The 23340-nt window shown below is 48.4% G+C and overlaps 2 protein-coding genes across 3 annotated transcripts in view; both read right to left on the bottom strand.

The window, feature by feature from the left end:
• LOC311120146 (zinc finger and BTB domain-containing protein 7B-like) overlaps nt 1–8807 on the bottom strand; it is a 28233-nt gene extending 19426 nt beyond the window's left edge. Inside the window, exon 1 of one of the 2 annotated variants that reach the window (XM_084194762.1) lies at nt 8471–8807. The gene's annotated coding sequence lies outside the window, so the exon portion shown is untranslated. The remainder of the gene's footprint in view (nt 1–8470) is intronic. The other variant, XM_084194763.1, reaches the window with a different exon arrangement.
• A 6803-nt stretch (nt 8808–15610) lies between these two features.
• Nucleotides 15611–22898, bottom strand: LOC311120145 (uncharacterized protein). The gene is made up of 5 exons (XM_084194761.1): nt 22685–22898; nt 21217–21363; nt 20552–20792; nt 20102–20266; nt 15611–19183 (listed from the first exon to the last, which is right to left on the bottom strand). The coding sequence occupies exons 1-5, from the start codon at nt 22856–22858 to the stop codon at nt 16065–16067; spliced, it is 3846 nt and encodes a 1281-aa protein (XP_084050887.1). The 5' UTR covers nt 22859–22898; the 3' UTR covers nt 15611–16064.
• Between the last annotated feature and the right edge of the window lie 442 nt (nt 22899–23340).

The following is a 23340-nucleotide window of genomic DNA, read 5'->3' as shown; positions in this document are numbered from 1 at the left end:
CTTGGCAGTGTCCTCGGCCGTGCCAGCTGTAGCACGAAGCTAGCTAGCTAGCCGTTCTTCAAACAGAGTCGACACAGTGGCCATTGCTAGCTACCCAACATGACCATTTGGCTGTACTGTAGTAGCTAACCACAATTTACTTGTCCTAGCTAGCCAACGTCTAATCATTGCTGCGTCATATAAGGAACTTGACACAGACACGAATGATCTGTTTAGTGTGATATCACAATATTGGTGGTTTGTTGTGACCAAGTGTTGGCGCTAAACGGTGTGTTATTGTTATTGGATGCTAGTCTGCTAGTTGGCTATGGAGTCATAGTTGGCTAGCTGAACAAAGTGGGTTGAGTCTACTCCTTTAAACATTGAACCGCTGTGGTTCACAACAATTCTGATTTCCAAAGGCGGAAGTTGGGAGAGTTTTTGTTCGGGTGGTTCAGTGAAACAATTTTAGTTTCCGAGCTAGAAGATTTGGTGAGGGAGGCCCTGCTCTCTCCACTCCCAGATGCTTAGCCCATTTCATTCCGATCTCCTCTGCATTTTTGTAGCCATTTGCTACAGCCTGTCAACTATGCCTCTGCCTATCCCTGTTCTCTCCTCTCTGCACAGGCTACACAAACGCACCACACCGCGTGGCTGCTGCCTCTCCAATTTGGTGGTCCCTGCACGCACCACCCACGTGGAGTTCCAGGTCGCAGGCAGCCTCTGGAACTGCCGTTCTGCTGCCAACAAAGCTGACTTCATCCCAGCCTATGCCAACCTCCAGTCCCTCGACTTCCTGGCGCTGACGGAAACATGGATCACCACTGAAAACACCGCTACTCCTACTGCTCTCTCCTCGTCTGACCATGTGTTCTCGCATACCCCGAGAGCATCTGGTCAGAGGGGTGGTGGTACAGGAATCCTCATCTCTCCCAAGTGGACATTCTCAATTTTTCCCCTAACCCATCTGTCTATCTCCTCATTTGAATTCCATGCTGTCACAGTCACTAGCCCATTTAAGCTTAATATCCTTGTCATCTATCGCCCTCCAGGTTCCCTTGGAGAGTTCATCAATGAGCTTGACGCCTTGATAAGTTCCTTCCCTGAGGATGGCTCACCCCTCACAGTTTTGGGGGATTTCAACCTCCCTATGTCCACATTTGACTCATTTCTCTCTGCCTCCTTCTTTCCACTCCTCTCCTCTTTTGACCTCACCCTCTCACCGTCCCCCCCTACTCACAAGGCAGGCAATACGCTTGACCTCATCTTCACTAGATGCTGCTCCTCTACTAATCTCACTGCAACTCCCCTCCATGTCTCCGACCACTACTTTGTTTCCTTTTCTCTCTCACTCTCCTCCCACACTACTCACTCTGCCCCTACACAGATGGTAATGCGCCGCCGCAACCTTCGCTCTCTCTCTCCCACTACTCTCTCCTCTTCCATCCTATCATCTCTTCCCTCTGCTCAATCCTTCTCCCTCCAATCTCCTGATTCTGCCTCCTCAACCCTCCTCTCCTCCCTTTCTGCATCCTTTGACTCTCTGTGTCCCCTATCCTCACGGCCGGCTCGGTCCTCCCCTCCAGCTCCGTGGCTTGATGACTCATTGCGAGCTCACAGAACAGAGCTCCGGGCAGCGGAGCGGAAATGGAAGAAAACTAAATTCCCTGCCGACCTGGCATCTTTTCACTCCCTCCTCTCTACATTTTCTTCATCTGTTTCTGCTGCTAAGGCCACCTTCTACCACTCTAAATTCCAAGCATCTGCCTCTAACCCTAGGAAGCTCTTTGCCACATTTTTCCTCCCTCCTGAATCCTCCCCCCCCCCTCCCCCCCTCCTCTCTCTCTGTGGATGACTTCGTCAACCACTTTGAAAAGAAGGTTGACGACATCCGATCCTTGTTTGTTAAGCCTAATGACACTGCTGGTCCTGCTCACACTGCCCTACCCTATGCTTTGACTTCTTTCTCCCCTCTCTCTCCAGATAAGATCCTGCGACTTGTGACTGCACGCCGCCCAACAACCTGCCCGCTTGACCCCATCCCCTCCTCCCTTCTCCAGACCATCTCCGGTGACCTTCTCCCCTACCTCACCTCGCTGATCAACTCATCCTTGACCGCTGGCCATGTCCCTTCCGTCTTCAAGAGAGCGAGAGTTACTCCCCTTCTCAAAAAACCAACACTCGACCCCACTGATGTCAACAACTACAGACCAGTATCCCTTCTTTCTTTTCTTTCCAAAACTATTGAGCGTGCCGTCTTTAGCCAACTCTCTTGCTATCTCTCTCAGAATGACCTTCTTGATCCAAACCAATCAGGTTTCAGGACTGGTCATTCAACTGAGACTGCTCTTCTCTGTGTCACAGAGACTCTCCGCACTGCTAAAGCTAACTCTCTCTCCTCTGCTCTTGTCCTTCTAGATCTGTCTGCTGCCTTTGATACTGTGAACCATCAGATCCTCCTCTCCACCCTCTCCGAAATGGGCATCTCCGGCGCGGCTCACTCCTGGATTGCGTCCTACCTGACCGGTCGCTCCTACCAAGTGGCGTGGCGGGAAGCTGTCTCCGCACCACGTGCTCTCACCACTGGTGTCCCCCAGGGATCGGTTTTGGGCCCTCTCCTTTTCTCCCTATACACCAAGTCACTTGGCTCTGTCATATCCTCACATGGCCTTTCCTATCATTGCTACGCTGACGATACACAACTAATCTTCTCCTTTCCCCCTTCTGATCACCAGGTGGCGAATCGCATCTCTGCATGTCTGGCAGACATATCAGTATGGATGACGGATCACCACCTCAAGCTGAACCCTGGCAAGACGGAGCTGCTCTTCCTCCCCGGGAAGGACTGCCCGTTCCATGATCTCGCCATCACGGTAGACAACTCCGCTGTGTCCTCCTCCCAGAGTGCGAAGAGCCTAGGCGTGACCCTGGACAACACCCTGTCGTTCTCCGCCAACATCAAGGCGGTGACCCGCTCCTGCAGGTTCATGCTCTACAACATTCGGAGAGTGCGACCCTGCCTTACACAGGAAGCGGCGCAGGTCCTGGTCCAGGCACTTGTCATCTCCCGTCTGGACTACTGCAACTCGCTGTTGGCTGGGCTCCCTGCCTGTGCCATTAAACCCCTACAACTCATCCAGAATGCCGCAGCCCGTCTGGTGTTCAACCTTCCCAAGTTCTCTCACGTCACCCCCCTCCTCCGCACACTCCACTGGCTTCCAATTGAAGCTCGCATCCGCTACAAGACCATGGTGCTTGCCTTTGGAGCAGTGAGGGGAACGGCACCCCTGTACCTTCAGGCTCTGATCAGTCCCTACACCCAAACGAGGACATTGCGTTCATCCACCTCTGGCCTGCTGGCTCCCCTTCCTCTGCGGAAGCACAGCTCCCCCTCAGCCCAGTCAAAACTGTTCGCTGCTCTGGCACCCCAATGGTGGAACAAGCTCCCTCACGACGCCAGGACAGCGGAGTCACTCACCACCTTCCGGAGACATTTGAAACCCCACCTCTTTAAGGAATACCTGGGATAGGCTAAAGTATTCCTTCTAACCCCCCCCAAATTGTAAAGTGGTTATCCCACTGGCTATAGGGTGAACGCACCAATTTGTGAGTCGCTCTGGCTAAGAGCGTCTGCTAAATGACGTTAATGTGCCCTTGAGCAAGGCACTTAACCCTAATTGCTCCTGTAAGTCGCTCTGGTTAAGAGCGTCTGCTAAATGACTAAAATGTAAATGTAAATGTAAATGTGAACCTTATTTATATAAGTATTCAGACCCTTTGCTATGAGACTCGAAACTGTTTCCATTGTCCATCCTTGAGATGTTTCTACAACTGGATTGGAGTCCACCTGTGGTAAATTCAATTAATTGGACATGATTTGGAAAGGCACACACCTGTCTATATAAGGTCCCACAGTTGACAGTGCATGTCAGAGAAAAAACCAAGCCATGAAGTCGAAGGAATTGTCCGTAGAGCTCAGAGACAGGATTCTGTCGAGGCACAGATCTGGGGAAGGGTACCAAAAAATGTCCGCAGCATTGAAGGTCCCCAAGAACACAGTGGCCTCCATCATTCTTAAATGGAAGAACTTTGGAACCACCAAGACTCTTCCTGGAGCTGGCCGCCCAGCCAAACTGAGCAATCGGGAGAAGGGCCTTGGTCAGGGAGGTGACCAAGAACCAGATAGTCACTCTGACATTGCTCCAAGAACCAGATGGTCACTCTGACAGAGCTCCAGAGTTCCTCTGTGGAGATGGGAGAACCTTCCAGAAGGACAACCATCTCTGTAGCACTCCACCAATCAGGCCTTTGTGGTAGAGTGGCCAGACGGAAGCCACTCCTCAGTAAAAGGCACATGACAGCACGCCTGAAGTTTGCCAAAAGGCATGTAAAGGACTCTCAGACCATGAGAAACAAGATTCTCTGGTCTGATGAAACCAAGATTGAAGTCTTTGGCCTGAATGCCAAGCATCACATCTGGAGGAAAAACCTGGCACCATCCCTACGGTGAAGCATGGTGGTGGCAGCATCATGCTGTGGGGATGTTTTTCAGTGGCAGGGACTAGGAGACTAGTCAGGATCGAGGGAAAGATGAAAGGAGCAAAGTACAGAGAGATCCTTAATGAAAACCTGGTCCAGAGCGCTCAGGACCTCAGACTGGGGCGAAGGTTCACCTTCCAACAGGACAACAATCCTAAGCACACAGCCAAGACAACACAGAAGTGGCTTTGGGACAAGTCCCTGAATGTCCTTGAGTGGCCCAGCCAGAGCCTGGACTTGAACCCGATCGAACATCTCTGGAGAGACCTGAAAAAGCTGTGCAGCGACGCTCCCCATCCAACCTGACAGAGCTTGAGAGGATCTGCAGAGAAGAATGGGAGAAACTCCCCAAATACAGGTGTGCCAAGCTTGTAGCGTGATACCCAAGAAGACTCGAGGCTGTAATTGCTGCCAAAGGTGCTTCAACAAAGTACTGAGTAAAGGGTCTGAATACTTGTGTAAATGTGATATTTCCATTTCAAAAAAACTGTTTTTGCTTTGACATTATGGGGTATTGTGTGTAGATTGATGAGGGAAAAAAAACAATTTAATCAATTTTAGAATAAGGCTGTAAAGTAACAAAATGTGGAAAAAGTGAAGGGGTCTTAATACTTTCCGAATGCACTGTATTCAACCACAAAGACCAGGCTTTGGATGGTGTATCAACACACCCAGTCACTACAAAGATACAGGCGTCCTTCCTAACTCAGTTGCCGGAGAGGAAGGAAACTGCCCAGGATTTCACCATGAGGCCAATAGTAATTTTAAAATAGTTACAGAGTTTAATGGCTGTGATAGGAGAAAGCTGAGGATCGATCAACAACATTGTAGTTACTCCACAATACTAACCTAATTGACAAAGTGAAAAGTAGGAAGCCTGTACAGAATAAAAATATTCCAAAACATGCATCCTGTTTGCAACAAGGCACTAAAGTAATACTGCAAAAAAAATGTGACAAAGCAATTAACTTGTTGTCCTGAATAAAAAGTGTTATGTTTGGGGCAAATCCAACAAAACACATTACTGAGTACCACTCTCCATATTTTCAAGCATAGTGGAGGCGACATCATGTTATGTGTATGCTTGTAATCGGCAAGGACTAGGGAGTTTTTTAGGATAAAAAGAAACAGAATAGAGCTAAGCACAGGCAAAATCCTACAGGGATAACCTGGTTCAGTCTGCTTTCCAACAGACACTGGAAGACGAATTCACCTTTCAGCAGGACAATAACCTAAAACACAAGGCCAAATCTACACTGGAGTTGCTTACCAAGACCACATTGAATGTTCCTGAGTGGTCTAGTTACAGTTTTGACTTAAATTGAGTTGGGAATCTATGGCAAGACTTGAACATTTTAAAAAGAATGATGGGCAAATATTGTACAATCCAGGTGTGCAAAGCTCTTAGAGACTTAGCCAAAAAGACTTACAGCTGTAGTTGCTACCAAAGGTGTTTCTAACATGTATTGACTCAGGGGGTTATTTTACCCATTTACCAATAGGTTCCCTTCTTTGCGAGGCATTGGAAAACCTCCATGTTATGTGTGGGGTATAGAGATGAGGTAGTCATTCAAAAATCATGTTAAACACTATTATTGCACACAGAGTGAGTCCATGCAACTTATGTGACTTGTTGAGCAAATTTGGACTTATTTTGGCTTGCAATAACAAAGGGGTTGAATACTTATTGACTGAAGACATTTCAGCGTTTCATTTTTAATTAATTTGTAAACATTTTGAAAAACATACTTCCACTTTGACATTATAGGGTATTGTGTGTAGATCAGTGACAAAACATCTCAATTTAATCCATTTTAAATTCAGGCTGTAACACAACAAAATGTGGAAAAAGTCAAGGGGTGGGGATTCTTTCTAATGTTTCACTTTTCATTAATTTTTGAAACATTTTAGAATTTTTCTTCCACTTTGACATTAGAGTATTTTGTTTAGATCACTGACAAAAAATGACAAATCAATTTTAATCTCACTTTTTAACGCAACAACATTTTGAAAAAGGTGGTTGAATACTTTCTCTAGGCACAGTATACAGCATTTGATATCTGCTACGTGAGAGACAGAGAGACACAGGGAAGGGAAAGGGACAAATATTGAGGGGATAAGGTGAAGGAAGAGTGAAGGAGGGAAAGGAGAGACAGAAACAGGAAATCAAAAGGTAAATGAGAAACGGTAAATAAAAAGCGTGAATAAAAATAAAGAAGATGAACGACCTAAACACACACACAGACGGGGGAGGGGGCGGAGACAGACCACTTCCCACTTCACCATGCCCCAGAGCAGAAGTGGCCTACACTAACAATGAACAGGGCTGGGAAACAGGCACAGCACACACCTGTGTAGGACCACATACATACTCAGACACACACAAACACACACTCCACTATCCCATACTCAGTGGAAAGAGCAGAGACTATACCCATTACCTGTCATAATTGAAAAGGCACATGTAAATGTAATTTGGTGTTTGTGAGTGTGTACATGTGAACATGTGTGTGTGTGGTAGGGAGAGTGAAAGAGAGAGAGAGAGAGAGAGAGAGAGAGAGAGAGAGAGAGAGAGAGTGTGAGGGCATGAGAATAGTCCAATCTAGTAAATGAAAGGAGTAATTAAGTTACCATGACACCAGAAGGAGAGATGGAAGGAGAGATGAGAAGAGAGGGAGGGGTAGATCAGTTACCACTAAAGCCAAAGACAGTTTACACAGACTTTCCAGGCCTCCCAACTGTCAGTTTGTTGGTGATAAGACTGCTTCAGTTCAGACAAGGTGCAGTTAGGGGTGACAGTGCAGAACAACGTTTCTGCTTCTCGCTGGGCTTTCTCTTCCATCACTCTCACACATAATAGTGTCATTATTCACTGAGTTGTGGTTGGTGACAAATCTAATCTGCATCGCAGACGTCAACAATACCTATTTGTCAAGCATACACACAGAAACCCACTGTACAAATATTAGCCTACATACTCTTACAGGCCAAATATATTCCTTATTCCTTCCAAGTGCACTGAAGTTTAGGTCTAGAACCAACACTGTTTGGAGAATTATTGTGTGAAAAATAAATGTTTAAACCACCAAATGAATATTGTAGACCAGAAACCCTTCAGTGTATTGGACTAATAACATGGTGTCCATAAAGTTGTAAATGAAACAACAAACTCAGAGAGACGACCAAACCCAAGCCAGTTTGGCTGGTTCAGCCGGTCTGTCTGTACCACAAGAGGGGCGAGTCAGCAACGCACACACGCCCACCCACAACTAATGCAAAGTCACAGCCCCCCACCATCCATAGTTATACATTTAAAAGCCCTCATCCATCCAACATTAATACACATTTCAATAACTTTACATCAGCAACAGAGCTATATAATTTAAGACGAAAGATATATCAAAGTGTGGTGACAACAGCATTGCCTACTGAAAGGGTCTTGGAATAATATAATTCGAGGCCAAAGTTGCCCTGTGGTGGAACACATGGCTTGTTGCCTACAGAGGCCGGTGATGTGCGTGAGAACAGGTTAGGTTTTGGATGTCAGCCGGTGTTCGCTGCTATAATTAGAAGCCAAGCCTCCAGAAGTGTACCCGTCGACCCTGCTTGTTCACCTGGCCACATCCACACAGGTAGCAACACAAAGCAACTAACCTGAGATCAAATACATATTCGCTGCTAATGTAATTTAAATAGTATGCGTGCTTATGTGTCAAAATAAGCCTCTAGGAAAAGAGAGCGCGAAAATTATAGGGAGAAATTGTCGACACGTCACACGGGAGTTACCGAATACCCATGACGTAGTCCTCCCGTGACCCCGGTTAGGACCGATAGGGAGGGAGGAAGGGGGAGTTCAGGGGCGGTTGTTATAGAAAATGGGAAAGACTAGCGTAAAATCCTAACTTTAAGAATTCCATAATTTCCCCAAGAAACAGAGAGCGAGTGGGTTTACCTGTGCGCCGGTGTCACCTGTGTTGTCTCGTCGCCTCCCACCTGACCGGCTTCTGTACTTCCTGGATTCGCTCCCACCCGCCTGGCTCCCCCCCCCCCCCGTCGCTCCCCGGGGGTCACCGCTCTCTCCGCACTGTCCAAAATCTCAAACTAGTCCCTCTGACGAACCACGTATCACCCGGGAGTTCACTGTAATATCCGTCTCTTCTTGTCTCTCTGCCGGCGTTTATATCCCCCTGCCTCGGCTCTCTCTTCGCAGACCGCCGGCTTGCTGGGCTGCTCTCCCCCCTCTCTGACTCCACTGGCCCATTCCTACTCCAGGCAGCTCCTCCTTGAACAAGGAAGCGGCTTGCCCTACTTACACCCCGCTGCGGATTGGCTCTGGCGGGGCTGGAGAGGGACCGCTGGGGTGGGCAGGGCACAGGGGGGTCGGCCACGGTGCGATAGGCCAACAGCAGTGTCTGTCGCAGCGAGGTGGGAGGGAAGGAAGGCAGTGGTGGGCATGTTGGTCTAGAGACTCCCGGGGCAGGTTGGAGGTCTGTGAGGGATCACAGCGGGGCTGAGAGGTGGGCACAGAGAGGGAGAGGAACGTTGGAGGGCATATGCGTGTGCCAGCTGCAGCGGACATTTCCACTGGAAATATATCGCCTTATTTAAACGCGCTATTTATGATACTCATGCTGTGTAACTGCCTCTACCTGGCTGTTACTGTACATCTCTCTCTCTCTCTCTCTCTTCTCCGTCTCTCTCTCCCTCTCTCTCTCTCTCTCTCTCTATGCGCGCCTAAAGTGACTCAGCATTTCATTTGCAAATGAAGCCATGGCGACCAAGACAAAAGGTGACCATAGAGACAGAGAAACCAGCATGTGCAGGTGCACATACAGTAGATATGTAGGCTACTACTCAGCCTCAGTCACAAGTCACACCCCTTGCCTCATGGTGGCTTGCTGAGTCTTAAAATAACTCCAGTCTACTTATAATAACTCAGAGACTTCTCCCCAAATTCTGAGAAGACTAGAGGCAGTACAGGCTACAGTAGCTGGGGTACACCCACTCTATTGAAACAGCTAAGAATAATATCTCACTGTGTGTGTGTGCGTGTTAGTGTGTATGTGTCTATGTTAGTGTGTGTGTTATCTTGTGATATACTGAAGGCAATTCAAAATCGAATTTTTGGTAAAGAGGACCTTTTCTACTGTAAGTGATTCACTGTTTCCAGTACAGAGGGAGACTGAAGTGTGTACGACAACACAGGGCTGATGCAAGAATCTCGAGACATACTAGAGAGAGAATGAGGTTAGCGTCACACACGCACGGCTCACACAACCCTCCCCTCATAGCGAACTACACACACATCAGCTTCCTGTTTGAAGTGGTAACTACACAGCAGAAGGAATCACCTTATCCTTTCTAAGTTTTGCATCGTGTGCTCTTTGCTCCCGCATACACTATAGACCCCCTCTCTCAAACACCTCCCCTGTATGTGTGTGTGTGAGAGAGATGGCAGGTTTTGAAGTGATGGGAAGTCTAAATATAACATCTTGTGGTTTACCCACCCAGCCCACCGAGCCCACCTTCCCCTTGCCGCCCCCTAACCTTAAATCTGTGCTCTATCTGCGGTCTGGCTACCTGTCTTGCTGCTGTTGTGTGTGGTGTGTGTGACGTGTGTGTTACTGCAATTCACACTACCCACTGGGCAAAAACTGGTTGAAACAACGTTGTTTCCACGTCATTTCAACTAAACAAAATCTATGTGATGACATTGAATCAATGTGGAAAACTAATTGGATCAGCGAAACGTCATCAACTAAAGGCATTTTATATTTTTTTCACCCAATTTTTAACCTAGATCCAATGACATGGTTCATTTTTGGGGGGATTTCACACTGAATTCATGTTAGTTGACAACTCAACCAAATGTAAATCAAAACTAGACATTGAACTGACATCTGTGCACAGTGGGTAACCTTGTTGTTCACCTAAAAAAGTTAAAGGGCAAAGATCAAATATTGTTTTATTGTCCCCCAAAATCTCGCTGAATTCAACTTCATTTAGCAAATAATCTAATTATGGATTTCCTTGCAGAAGTTCAAATGCATTGACAGTAGTGGAACTAATGCACACCCTCACACAGTTGGCCCAGCAGTCAAGAGGAGTGTGTGACCCACCTGGGTGTGCTGAATCCAAGTCTACCCTTATAGACTTAATAACCTGTTACATGATGGGGGATCAGAGTTTCCACTGTCACCTCGCTCTCTGCAGGGAGACACACACACACCACACACTGCAAATACACACACAATCCTTAAAACACTGACATATATACTGACAAAATAATTGAAATCCATTTCTCTTTTTGTCCATGTCCTGCAAGCCCTAGGTGATCCTCTAAGACATTCCGGTGTGATTCCAGTGCTGTGGCCCCAGAATAGGGCTTCCCCGCAGGTCCTCTAGTTCAGAGCCAGAGTGACAGGCAGCAATTACAGTCCTATTTATTCTCTACTAATCCTGTGGTCTGCCACTGCTGTTAACCTCTTACATGCTTCTACAGACTCCACATCTCTCCACATATTCCACATCTCTCTACATTTTCCACATCTCGCCACATATCTCTCCACATATTTCTCCAGTCTCCACATATCTCTCCACATATTCCACATATTTCTCCACATATATCTCCAAAGCTCTCTTATCTCATCTCAATCTAAGGGCCTGTCACACCTCACCATGGTGAAGGTAAAACAATGTGTAACATAAACTGTGTTGTTATCCTAAACTGCTACCTTTTCCTGGAATGCAGACAGGAGTCTGGTTTAGGTGCTGAGCCCCATCTAGTGGTCAATGAGGAGATGACAGCTTGGTACTTACAAGAGTTCACTGCTTAAATGTGTCTGAAGGGTAGGCCTACATCTCTCACAAGAGTATAGCTATACAGTCTCTTGTTATAGGTTTAAAGTATATAGTTCTTTAATCTCTAGATTTAAATCCAAAGGTATGAACAAACTTGTTTGTATAGTATAGTATTTGGTGTCTGCTAAGTAAGCGTCTGAGAACAGCCTCTGAGTCCCTTTAGAATAGAGTAGAATGTACACAATAAGTCTCTATACATCCCTCTAACAATCATGCATCCCTCCAAAGATCATGATTGTTCCCTTCAGTACAATATTTAATTTCAGGCCGTAATGCAAATCACTCTTGAGTGTAAATCCAACACTCTAATGCCTCACAATCCACCAAAGGTGAAAAACAATACAATCACCACCAAACATAACATAGTGTGGAGATGAGACTTTTGAACCCCTTTGAACACAGATTAGATGGAGTGAGAGAGAGAGAGAGAGAGAGAGAGAGAGCGAGAAAGAGAGAGAGACATAAGTCAGGAGGGTCAGGCTGTGTATTAGATATGGTATAATCCTTCCCAGTGCAGGAGGATATTGATTTAGTTAGAGTCGAGAGCAACAGTGATCCCAGTGTTTCATCCACAGGCATCATCTTGGATACGAGTCTGCTTCACCTCTGGAGGTGTTCAGGATTACCGGGCAGGACACACGCACGCACACACAGACACACATATATACACACACACACACTGTCTCTCTCTCTCTCTCTCTCTCTCTCTCTCTCTCTCTCTCTCTCTCTCTCTCTCTCTCTCTCTCTCTCTCTCTCTCTCTCTCTCTCTCTCTCTCTCTCTCTCTCTCTCTCTCTCTCTCTCTCTCTCTCTCTCTCTCTCTCTCTCTCTCTCTCTCTCTCTCTCTCTCTCTCTCTCTCTCTCTCTCTCTCTCTCTCTCGTCAATGACACCAAAGACAAACTGACTTTCTTAAATGTGCTTTATTCTAGCTATCATCATGAGCATTCTTACCATCACCATAATCATGGTCCTCCTTATCATCCTAATAATCATCATCATCAACAACTATCATTTAATTGATTTTACTCAAAAGCTAAAGCTGTGATCACAAATAAAAAAAATTACATTTGGTCCTTAAATATAATCTAGGCAACATGGTATCAAGGGTTAAAAGAGGAATGTTGCTACCCACAGAAAAACATCAACAGCACTGGACATGACACCAGGACAAGAGAGGGAAGAAAGGAGGGGGGGAGGGAAGGAGGTATGGAGGGAGGGAATGATAGAGAGAGAGAGAGAGAGAGAGAGAGAGAGAGATGGGTTGAGAGTACATTATGAAAGGCAGGTGACAAAATGATTAAGAAAGAGAGAGCGATGGAGACAGTAGATAGAGAGAGAAAGTGAGAGATGGAGAGACAGTAGATAGAGAGAGGAAGCGAGAGATGGAGAGACAGTAGATAGAGAGAGGAAGCGAGAGATGGAGAGACAGTAGATAGAGAGAGGAAGCGAGAGATGGAGAGACAGTAGATAGAGAGAGAAAGCGAGAGATGAGAGACAAGTAGATAGAGAGAGGAAGCGAGAGATGGAGAGACAGTAGATAGAGAGAGAAAGCGAGAGATGGAGAGACAGTAGATAGAGAGAGGAAGCGAGAGATGGAGAGACAGTAGATAGAGAGAGGAAGCGAGAGATGGAGAGACAGTAGATAGAGAGAGGAAGCGAGAGATGGAGAGACAGTAGATAGAGAGAGAAAGTGAGAGATGGAGAGACAGTAGATAGAGAGAGAAAGTGAGAGATGGAGAGACAGTAGATAGAGAGAGAAAGCGAGAGATGGAGAGACAGTAGATAGAGAGAGGAAGCGAGAGATGGAGAGACAGTAGATAGAGAGAGAAAGTGAGAGATGGAGAGACAGTAGATAGAGAGAGAAAGTGAGAGATGGAGAGACAGTAGATAGAGAGAGGAAGCGAGAGATGGAGAGACAGAAAAAGTGAGATGGAGAGAGGTAGAGAACATCTGTGAATGTCTCTGGAACAGTAGTTAACTACAAAAGCTCAGTGAAAGATGAAAGGAGGATCAGACAGACAGAGATGAAAGACAGGATGAAAGCAGACAGGAGCCAGAGGAGGTGAGGAACGAGGGAACAGGAGGGAATAGAGAGAGAGGCATGCATTTACAGGGAGCTATGCGGAACAAATAAATCCACATCCACAGTTTACGAAGGAGCAGTATTAAGTGTTGCACCAAAAAACACAATTCCGTTACAGAAGTTGTGTGAACATATTGGTCCGAAGCTAACCACCACACACCTTGGACAACATAACTACAAGTTGATTAATCGCTCCTATAGTTACTGATCAATATGATGATCAATTTTACAGTGATTAGTAATCTCACATTATGGATTAATCATATAATGACAAAATATTACACGTTGGTGAAAAGCGACAGGCAAAAGGGAGGTGGGGCTGGAAATCAGGAAATGCCCATCTTATTGGTCGCCTTAGAATTGGCCACCTAACCCTCCTCCAGGGATAAAATTGTAGACCTGCACAAGGCTGGGATGGGCTACAGGACAATAGGCAAGCAGCTTGGTGAGAAGGCAACAACTGTTGGCGCAATTATTAGAAGCCCCATTGCTATCTTTGTCTTCATCATCCTCATCTTGTCTGACAGCTGTATCGTCCCTCCCACTGTGTGCTGCCATTACCTTTCCACTTCATCTCTCTTGCTTGCTCCAACCATCACTGACACAGATATGTATGTACATGTTTTGACTTTATATACAGTGGGGAGAACAAGTATTTGATACACTGCCGATTTTGCAGGTTTTCCTACTTACAAAGCATGTAGAGGTCTGTCATTTTTATCATAGGTACACTTCAACTGTGAGAGACGGAATCTAAAACAAAAATCCAGAAAATCACATTGTATGATTTTTAAGTAATTAATTTGCATTTTATTGCATGACATAAGTATTTGATACATCAGAAAAGCAGAACTTAATATTTGGTACAGAAACCTTTGTTTGCAATTACAGAGATCATACGTTTCCTGTAGGTCTTGACCAGGTTTGCACACACTGCAGCAGGGATTTTGGCCCACTCCTCCATACAGACCTTCTCCAGATCCTTCAGGTTTCGGGGCTGTCGCTGGGCAATACGGACTTTCAGCTCCCTCCAAAGATTTTCTATTGGGTTCAGGTCTGGAGACTTGCTAGGCCACTCCAGGACCTTGAGATGCTTCTTACGGAGCCACTCCTTAGTTGCCCTGGCTGTGTGTTTCGGGTCATTGTCATGCTGGAAGACCCAGCCACGACCCATCTTCAATGCTCTTACTGAGGGAAGGAGGTTGTTGGCCAAGATCTCGCAATACATGGCCCCATCCATCCTCCCCTCAATACGGTGCAGTCGTCCTGTCCCCTTTGCAGAAAAGCATCCCCAAAGAATGATGTTTCCACCTCCATGCTTCACGGTTGGGATGGTGTTCTTGGGGTTGTACTCATCCTTCTTCTTCCTCCAAACACGGCGAGTGGAGTTTAGACCAAAAAGCTATATTTTTGTCTCATCAGACCACATTAACTTCTCCCATTCCTCCTCTGGATCATCCAGATGGTCATTGGCAAACTTCAGACGGGCCTGGACATGCGCTGGCTTGAGCAGGGGGACCTTGCGTGCGCTGCAGGATTTTAATCCATGACGGCGTAGTGTGTTACTAATGGTTTTCTTTGAGACTGTGGTCCCAGCTCTCTTCAGGTCATTGACCAGGTCCTGCCGTGTAGTTCTGGGCTGATCCCTCACCTTCCTCATGATCATTGATGCCCCACGAGATGAGATCTTGCATGGAGCCCCAGACCGAGGGTGATTGACCGTCATCTTGAACTTCTTCCGTTTTCTAATAATTGCGCCAACAGTTGTTGCCTTCTCACCAAGCTGCTTGCCTATTGTCCTGTAGCCCATCCCAGCCTTGTGCAGGTCTACAATTTTATCCCTGATGTCCTTACAGATCTCTCTGGTCTTAGCCATTGTGGAGAGGTTGGAGTCTGTTTGATTGAGTGTGTGGACAGGTGTCTTTTATACAGGTAACGAGTTCAAACAGGTGCAGTTAATACAGGTAATGAGTGGAGAACAGGAGGGCTTCTTAAAGAAAAACTAACAGGTCTGTGAGAGCCGGAATTCTTACTGGTTGGTAGGTGATCAAATACTTATGTAATGCAATAAAATGCAAATTAATTACTTAAAAATCATACAATGTGATTTTCAGAATTTTTGTTTTACATTCCGTCTCTCACAGTTGAAGTATACCTATGATAAAAATGACAGACCTCTACATGCTTTGTAAGTAGGAAAACCTGCAAAATCGGCAGTGTATCAAATACTTGTTCTCCCCACTGTATCAACTGTGATTCTACTCTAGCCTGCCCTACTCACCAGAGCCATAGACATACAGAGTCTGCCCAACTCCGTTTCAATCTCGAATTTTGGCATGCCATGTTGGCAACAACAGTTAAAACCTAGTCGCAAGTCATGGACCATTTGGAGGATAGTTTGTTGAACTCAAATCCGCAGTACCTTACTTATTCCCTACAGTGTGCTACTTTATATGGGGCATGGGGTGTTTTGTGACACAACCTACACACTATATCTGGCCCGAAAAGTCCATCCTCCAATCAGATCATTTCCTACAGGACCATCACATGTTGGCAGGCAGTTTTTGTCTCAGTCCCTATTAGCCTTTCCCTGTCTGAGACAGCTAAGGGTCCTTCTTGCCCCCCTTGGGGGAGGCGGAGTGGGCAGAGGCGGCTGGGGGGCAGGATGTCTGAGGGAGGGAGGTGGCTGGGCCTGGGGCCAACTGAGTGGGTGGGAGGGTGGTAGTGGAGGTTTGGACAGGTGTTACGGGTGTGGTTAGCTTTGGAGCTTGGGAAGGGGCCAGTGTGGGAGCATGAGTGGTGTAAGGGGTAGATGTAGGTGTAGGGACAGGACCTAAAGGTTGGGTCTGTTTTGGGGTATGGGTTGAGGCAGGTTTGGGGGTGGAGGATTGTTTTGAGGTATGGATAGGAACAAGTGGGATTGTGGGGGTAACAGAAAATGTAGAAGTGGGTTTTGGGGCAGGGGTTTGGACTGGGGTTTGGACTGCTGGGGTCTGTTTTGGGGTGTGGGCTGAGCCTTTTGGGGCTTGAATTGGAGCAGCGGAGGCGATGGGTGCAGGACTAAGAGAAGCTTTAGAAGTGGGTGTTGGGGTAGGGGTGGAGGTTTGAACAGGGGCTATATGTGGGGTCTGTTTGGCAGTATGGGTAGGGGGAGGTTTGGGGGTAGGAGTTGGAGTTGAGGTTGGGGCCGGAGTTTTAGAACTGGTAGATGTTGGGGTTAGAGTTTGGCTTTGCGTAAGGGCAGATGAAGGGATAGAGATAGGGGTGGGAGGTTTACTGGAAGAAGGAGTGGGAATCAAGGTTGAGGTTGGGGCTAGGGTGGGAGTGGTGGCTGGGGTGGGGGTTGCGGTTAGGGTTTGGCTCTGAGTGGGAACAGGACTAGAAATAAGGGTAGGGGGACGATTGGAGGGTTGAGAGAGGATAGGGGTAGGGGTACGAGTCTGGGTAGGGATTTGAGAAGGGGTAGGAGTAGGGGTTTGAGAAGGTGTTTGAGAGGGGGTAGGGGTACATGTCTGGGTAGGAGTTTTAGAAGGGGTAGTAGGGGTTTGAGAAGGTGTTTGAAAGAGGGTAGGGGTACAAGTCTGACTAGGGGTAGGGGTTTGAGAAGGGGTAGGGGTTTGAGAAGGTGTTTGAGAGGGGGTAGGGGTACGAGTCTGGGTAGGGGTAGGGGTTTGAGAAGGTGTTTGAGAGGGGGTAGGGGTACAAGTCTGGGTAGGAGTTTTAGAAGGGGTAGTAGGGGTTTGAGAAGGTGTTTGAGAGGGGGTAGGGGTACGAGTCTGGGTAGGGGTAGGGGTTTGAGAAGGGGTAGGAGTAGGGGTTTGAGAAGGTGTTTGAGAGGGGGTAGGGGTATGAGTTTGGGTAGGGGCTTTAGAGGGGGTAGGGGTGGGCCCAGATAGAGGGGAAGGGGAGGGGGGTGTAGGGGAGGGCTTGATTAGGGGGCTCTGGAGAAGAGTGGGGGAGGAAGGTAGGGAGGAGGAGGGGGGAGAGGGGGATGCGAGAGAGGACTTGCGCCCATGGGTTTGTGGAAGTGGGAAAGGGGCACTGACAGAGGAGGGAGGGGGAGTGGAGGAAGGAGAGGGTGAAGAAGAACGAGGGGGAGGTGTAGGGATGGGTTTAGAGCGAGGGGTTGAGGTGAGGGGGGAAGATGTGGTTACAGAGGAGGGAGGGGGAGTGGAGGAGGGAGAGGGGGAAGAAGAGCGAGGGGGAGGTGTAGGGATGGGTTTGGAGCGAGCGGTTGAGGTGAGGGGAGTAGTTCCGGCAGAGGGAGGGATGGAGCAGGGGGGAGGAGAGGAGGAGCGAGATGGGGGTGTAGGGGTGGGTTTGGGGCGAGGGGTCAGTGGCAGGGCTGGGGTGAGGGAGGAAGGAGTGGGAGCAGGGGAGGGGGTGGCAGAGGAGAGGGGGGTTTGTTTGGGGGAGGAAGAGTAGGATGCCAGGGGAGAAGCTGAGGTGGGTGTGGCTGCAGGTACAGTGATCGGATGTGTGTGTGTGGCTGTGTGTGTGTGTGCAGGGCAGTGTGTAGAGACAGGATCAGGGAGGGTCTGTATAGAGCCCCGTGTCTGTGCTTGTGTCTGTGCATTGAAGGGGGGCATCTGTAACCGTTGTGCTGGGACTTGGACTGGTAGGGGAGTAGTCAACACCCCCACACTGCCACCCCTGGTTAGCTGCGTCCCAGCCAGGAACGAGGCTGGCAGCAGGTTACCTCCAGAGGCCTTCCGCTGGAGAGGGGGGTGAGGCTGCACGCTTGCCCAGGATCGATGAGGCAGGGTGGGCTGCGAGGCGGAGCGGAGCCTGGCCTCCTGGGTGAGCCTCCCCAGTGCAGGCAGGCCCTGGTTGCTGCCTCCTCCGTGACGCAACAGTGCCTCCTTGGCCCCCTGCTGGCCAGCCATGGAACTGCAAGTATCTGACATGACACTGGTGGCTGCAGTTGGATTCACGTGGTAGAACAGATGTGGTGTGGTGGCCCCTCCTACCTTGGGGATTCCTGGGGTTCCACTCATCACTGAAGGGTGTTCCGGGTGGAGGCGGAGACTGTAGTGCAGGGTCCTTCCTAATTGGACCGACGTGGGGACAGAGGAGGCCGGTGTGGGTGGGGTTTGAGCAACAGGGGGTGATATCACACCTCCCGGGGGGGCCATGGGGAAGGGCGAGGGGGAGGGGAAGGCAGGAAACCCCCCTCTAGGGGACAGCCCTCCCATCCCTCCTACCCCCATCATCCCAATGAGGGAACTCACAGAGGGGCGCAGGGGCTGCAGGACAGGGGGCCGCGGGGGGGAGAGAGGGAAGGAGACGGAAGGTGATGGAGAGATGGAGGGGAGGAATATAGCGCCCCCTAGCGCATGTTGCTGCTGTAGTTGATGTTGTAGCTGCTGTTGCTGCTGCTGCTGGTGCATGAGGGCGATGGCCACGTTAGTCGTAGCGGCCGCTGTCTGGAGCGGAGCGTGGATCAGTGGAGCCCAGATCAGTGGGTGGGGCCTAGGGGAGACCGTACCACTTCCTCCCGTGGCCCCTCCCCTTCCAGCTGCGGCAGCAGCGATGGCCTCCTGCATGGCTGGCATGCTGTCGTGTTTAACGATCTGCTGAACCAGCATGCTGTCACAGGAGCCCAGCCCCCCCATGGCTAGCCCCGCCCCCCCTCCTCCTCGACCCCCACGCCCTAAACCGCTGCCCCCCGCCATGGAACCCGCCTGGGACGACTTCCTCATCAGGATAGAGTTCTTCCTACCTGCAGAGGAGAACAAAGAGAGAGAAGAGACTAGAATGAAACGATCAAAACAGAAACAAACTGATAGAGGGGATGGTTACTGTTCTTGTCTGACACAAATGGCCGAAAACAAGAGCAAGAACAAAGTTGTAGAAAATAAAGTGACGATCAAACAACACAGGTGTAATGAGGCTGACAGGGCTGAGTGGCTGATTAAAGATCACAAACAGAACCAGGTGTCTGCTCTTACAGTGAGGGAAAAAAGTATTTGATCCCCTGCTGATTTTGTACGTTTGCCCACTGACAAAGAAATGATCAGTCTATCATTTTAATGGTAGGTTTATTTGAACAGTGAGAGACAGAATAACAACAAAAAGGAGTGGGACAGAATCCTTCCTGAGATGTGTGCAAACCTGGTGGCCAACTACAAGAAACGTCTGACCTCTGTGATTGCCAACAAGGGTTTTTCCACCAAGTACTAAGTCATGTTTTGCAGAGGGGTCAAATACTTATTTCCCTCATTAAAATGCAAATCAATTTAGAACATTTTTGACATGCGTTTTTTCTGGATTTTGTTGTTGTTATTCTGTCTCTCACTGTTCAAATAAACCTACCATTAAAATTATAGACTGATCATGTCTTTGTCAGTGGGCAAACATACAAAATCAGCAGGGGATCAAATACTTTTTTCCCTCACTGTAGGTCTCTGTTCTATTAGCTCTCTGAGATTTTCTTTCAGTTTCTCTCTCCCTTAACCTGCCTTGAAGGGCTTCTGCAACTGTAAGGTCACTTTACAAAGCGCTTTAGAAATAAAATCTGAATTGATTAGAAAAATGCTATTCACTGGCAAGGTCTTTGCACAAAGCGCTATAGAAATGAAACTGAATTGAAAACTGCAAGTCATTGCAAGTAATGGACCGATTGGCAGAGGCATAGTACCGATGCGGTCCAACCGGTCGACGGCAACGGTCTCGAAGGCCCGCCTCATCATGGGGTGTTCCTCCAGGACCTCGTTGAAGCTGTCCACGCTGAGGGAGTAGAGACGACAGTACGTATCCGCTCTGACGCTCGCCGTCCTCCGGCCCCGAGTCAACAGACAGATCTCTGAGAGAGAGGGAGAGAGAGGGAGAGAGAGAGAGAGAGAGAGAGAGAGAGAGAGAGAGAGAGAGAGAGGGAGATTAGGAGAGAGAGAGGAGGAAGGGGAGGTGTGGATAAAGAGGGAGAAGGGAAGAGGGGTGGGAGAGAGTGGAAAAAATAAGATTTTGTTGAAGAAATTGTAAAATTGAAGAAGTGATTAATCTAACTCACAACCACACCTCTCCCCTTCTCTTTTTCCTCACCCTGTCCTTATCCTCACCCCTCCCTCCCCCTTCTCCCTCCTCTCCTCACCCCCAAAGTAGGACCCGTCACTGAGTTTGGTCTCCTTGTTTCCGCGGGTGAGTATGCCGACTCGTCCGTGTTGGATGAAGTACATCTTGCGTCCCATCGTGCCCTCACGGATGATGAAGTCATTGGGCTGGAACACCTCGAAGCGAAGCTTGGTCAGCACCGCCGTCACAAAGTTAGGGTCCGCGTTAGCAAACAGCGGCATGTGAGCCACCAGGCTACGGCAGTTAAAGCTAACTATCGCCTGAGAGAGGGAGAAAAAGAGGGGGAGAAAGAGAGAGGGAGAAAGAGAGGGGGAGAAAGAGAGAGGGAGAAAGAGAGGGGGAGAAAGAGAGGGGGAGGGAGAGGAGTTGGGAAGTGAGTTAAAATGCACAAGAACTGAATTGTATCAGTACGTTTTAATTTTATTTAATGTAAAATGTGTTTGAGTTGTTGTTATGCTACAGCTAGCTTTCGTAACTTGTAACTGTGTGTGTGCGTGTATGCCTGCATGCGTGCCTCGTGCGTGTATGCCTGCATGCGTGCCTCGTGCGTGTATGCCTGCATGCGTGCCTCGTGCGTGTATGCCTGCATGCGTGCCTCGTGCGTGTATGCCTGCATGCGTGCCTCGTGCGTGTGTACGTGTCTCGTGCGTGTGTGTGTGTGCACGTGCATTGTGCATGTGTTACCTCCTTTAGCGGTTCGCTGAGTTCACCCAGTATGTTCTCCTCGTCAAACATCTTGCCCTGGAAGCGATGCTCGTAGTACTCATGAATCCTCTGACGGACATCTGCAGGGAGCTTATGGAACGACATGTACTGCTCCACCTGCTTATACTGGAACACAACATCAATACAACGTCAATACAACGGTAATACAACGTCAATACAACATCAATACAATATTAATACAACGTGAATACAACAGTAATACAACGGTAATATAACGTGAATACAACATTAATACAACGTTAATATAACGCAATGGAGAGAGAGATGGAGGGAGGGATAGAGGAATGGAGAGAGAGAGATGGAGGGAGGGATAGAGGAATGGAGAGAGAGAGATGGAGGGAGGGATAGAGGAATGGAGAGAGAGAGATGGCAGGAGGGATAGAGGAATGGAGAGAGAGAGATGGAGGGAGGGATAGAGGAATGGAGAGATAGATGGAGGGAGGGATAGAGGAATGGAGAGAGAGATGGAGGGAGGGATAGAGGAATGGAGAGAGAGATGGCGGGAGGGATAGAGGAATGGAGAGAGAGATGGCGGGAGGGATAGAGGAATAGAGAGATAGATGGAGGGAGGGATAGAGGAATGGAGAGAGAGATGGCGGGAGAGATAGAGGAATGGAGAGAGAGATGGAGGGAGGGATAGAGGAATGGAGAGAGAGATGGCGGGAGGGATAGAGGAATGGAGAGAGAGATGGAGGGAGGGATAGAGGAATGGAGAGAGAGATGGCGGGAGAGATAGAGGAATGGAGAGAGAGATGGAGGGAGGGATAGAGGAATGGAGAGAGAGATGGAGGGAGGGATAGAGGAATGGAGAGAGAGATGGAGGGAGGGATAGAGGAATGGAGAGAGAGATGGAGGGAGGGATAGAGGAATGGAGAGAGAGATGGAGGGAGGGATAGAGGAATGGAGAGAGAGATGGAGGGAGAGATAGAGGAATGGAGAGAAATGGAGGGAGAGATAGAGGAATGGAGAGAGAGATGGAGGGAGGGATAGAGGAATGGAGAGAGAGATGGAGGGAGGGATAGAGGAATGGAGAGAGAGATGGAGGGAGGGATAGAGGAATGGAGAGAGAGATGGCGGGAGGGATAGAGGAATGGAGAGAGAGATGGCGGGAGGGATAGAGGAATGGAGAGAGAGATGGAGGGAGGGATAGAGGAATGGAGAGAGAGATGGAGGGAGGGATAGAGGAATGGAGAGAGAGATGGCGGGAGGGATAGAGGAATGGAGAGATAGATGGAGGGAGGGATAGAGGAATGGAGAGAGAGATGGCGGGAGGGATAGAGGAATGGAGAGAGAGATGGCGGGAGGGATAGAGGAATGGAGAGAGAGATGGAGGGAGGGATAGAGGAATGGAGAGAGAGATGGAGGGAGGGATAGAGGAATGGAGAGAGAGATGGAGGGAGGGATAGAGAGGGTCCTAATCTCTTACTTTCTCCTGGTACTGTCGTCGTGAGGAGTCCAGGGACTGTATGAGAGCGGTGGCATGGCCGATGAACATGGCATAGCAGGTGGCACCAATGATCATACTGAGCATGGTGAGCCACACGTCTGTCATGCCCTCTGGAGCCTGGGCACCGTAGCCAATACACAACATGTGGCTCATCGCCTTGAACAGGGCATATGAGTATTGGATCCCCCACGTATCATTCTGGACAGTGAGAGAGATAGAGAGAGAGAGTTAAACAGGCCATTGGAGACCGCCCACATGTCATTCTACAGAGGGAGACAGAGAAGAAGAGGAAGAGGGAGAGGAAGAGGAAGGTGGAAGAGAGGGAGGGAGGTAATAGCTACAACCTAGGCTATAACTGGGACTGTAAAGTGCTCATTGCTTTTCCACTTCCTGCTGTGTAAAACAGACTACTCACAGGCAAAAAGCTAGAGAATAATAATAATCATAATCATCATAAAATGGCCCTAAAATATGTTATAAACCCAGTGTGTGTTAGCCAATCATGCAATGAAGCATGATGAATATTAGAGACCTACAGTATACAGTATTTATCTCAGGCTGAGTGTGTGTGAGATTGTGTGTGTGATTGTGTGTGTGTGTCTGTATGTGTGAGTGATTGTGTTTGTGATTGCTGG

This window comes from Coregonus lavaretus (assembly GCF_964263955.1).
Source record: "Coregonus lavaretus genome assembly, contig: HAP1_SCAFFOLD_716, whole genome shotgun sequence".
Taxonomy (NCBI): Eukaryota; Metazoa; Chordata; class Actinopteri; order Salmoniformes; family Salmonidae; genus Coregonus; species Coregonus lavaretus.
Note: the sequence above shows the minus strand (reverse complement) of the source record. Positions and strands in the feature narration are given on the sequence as shown.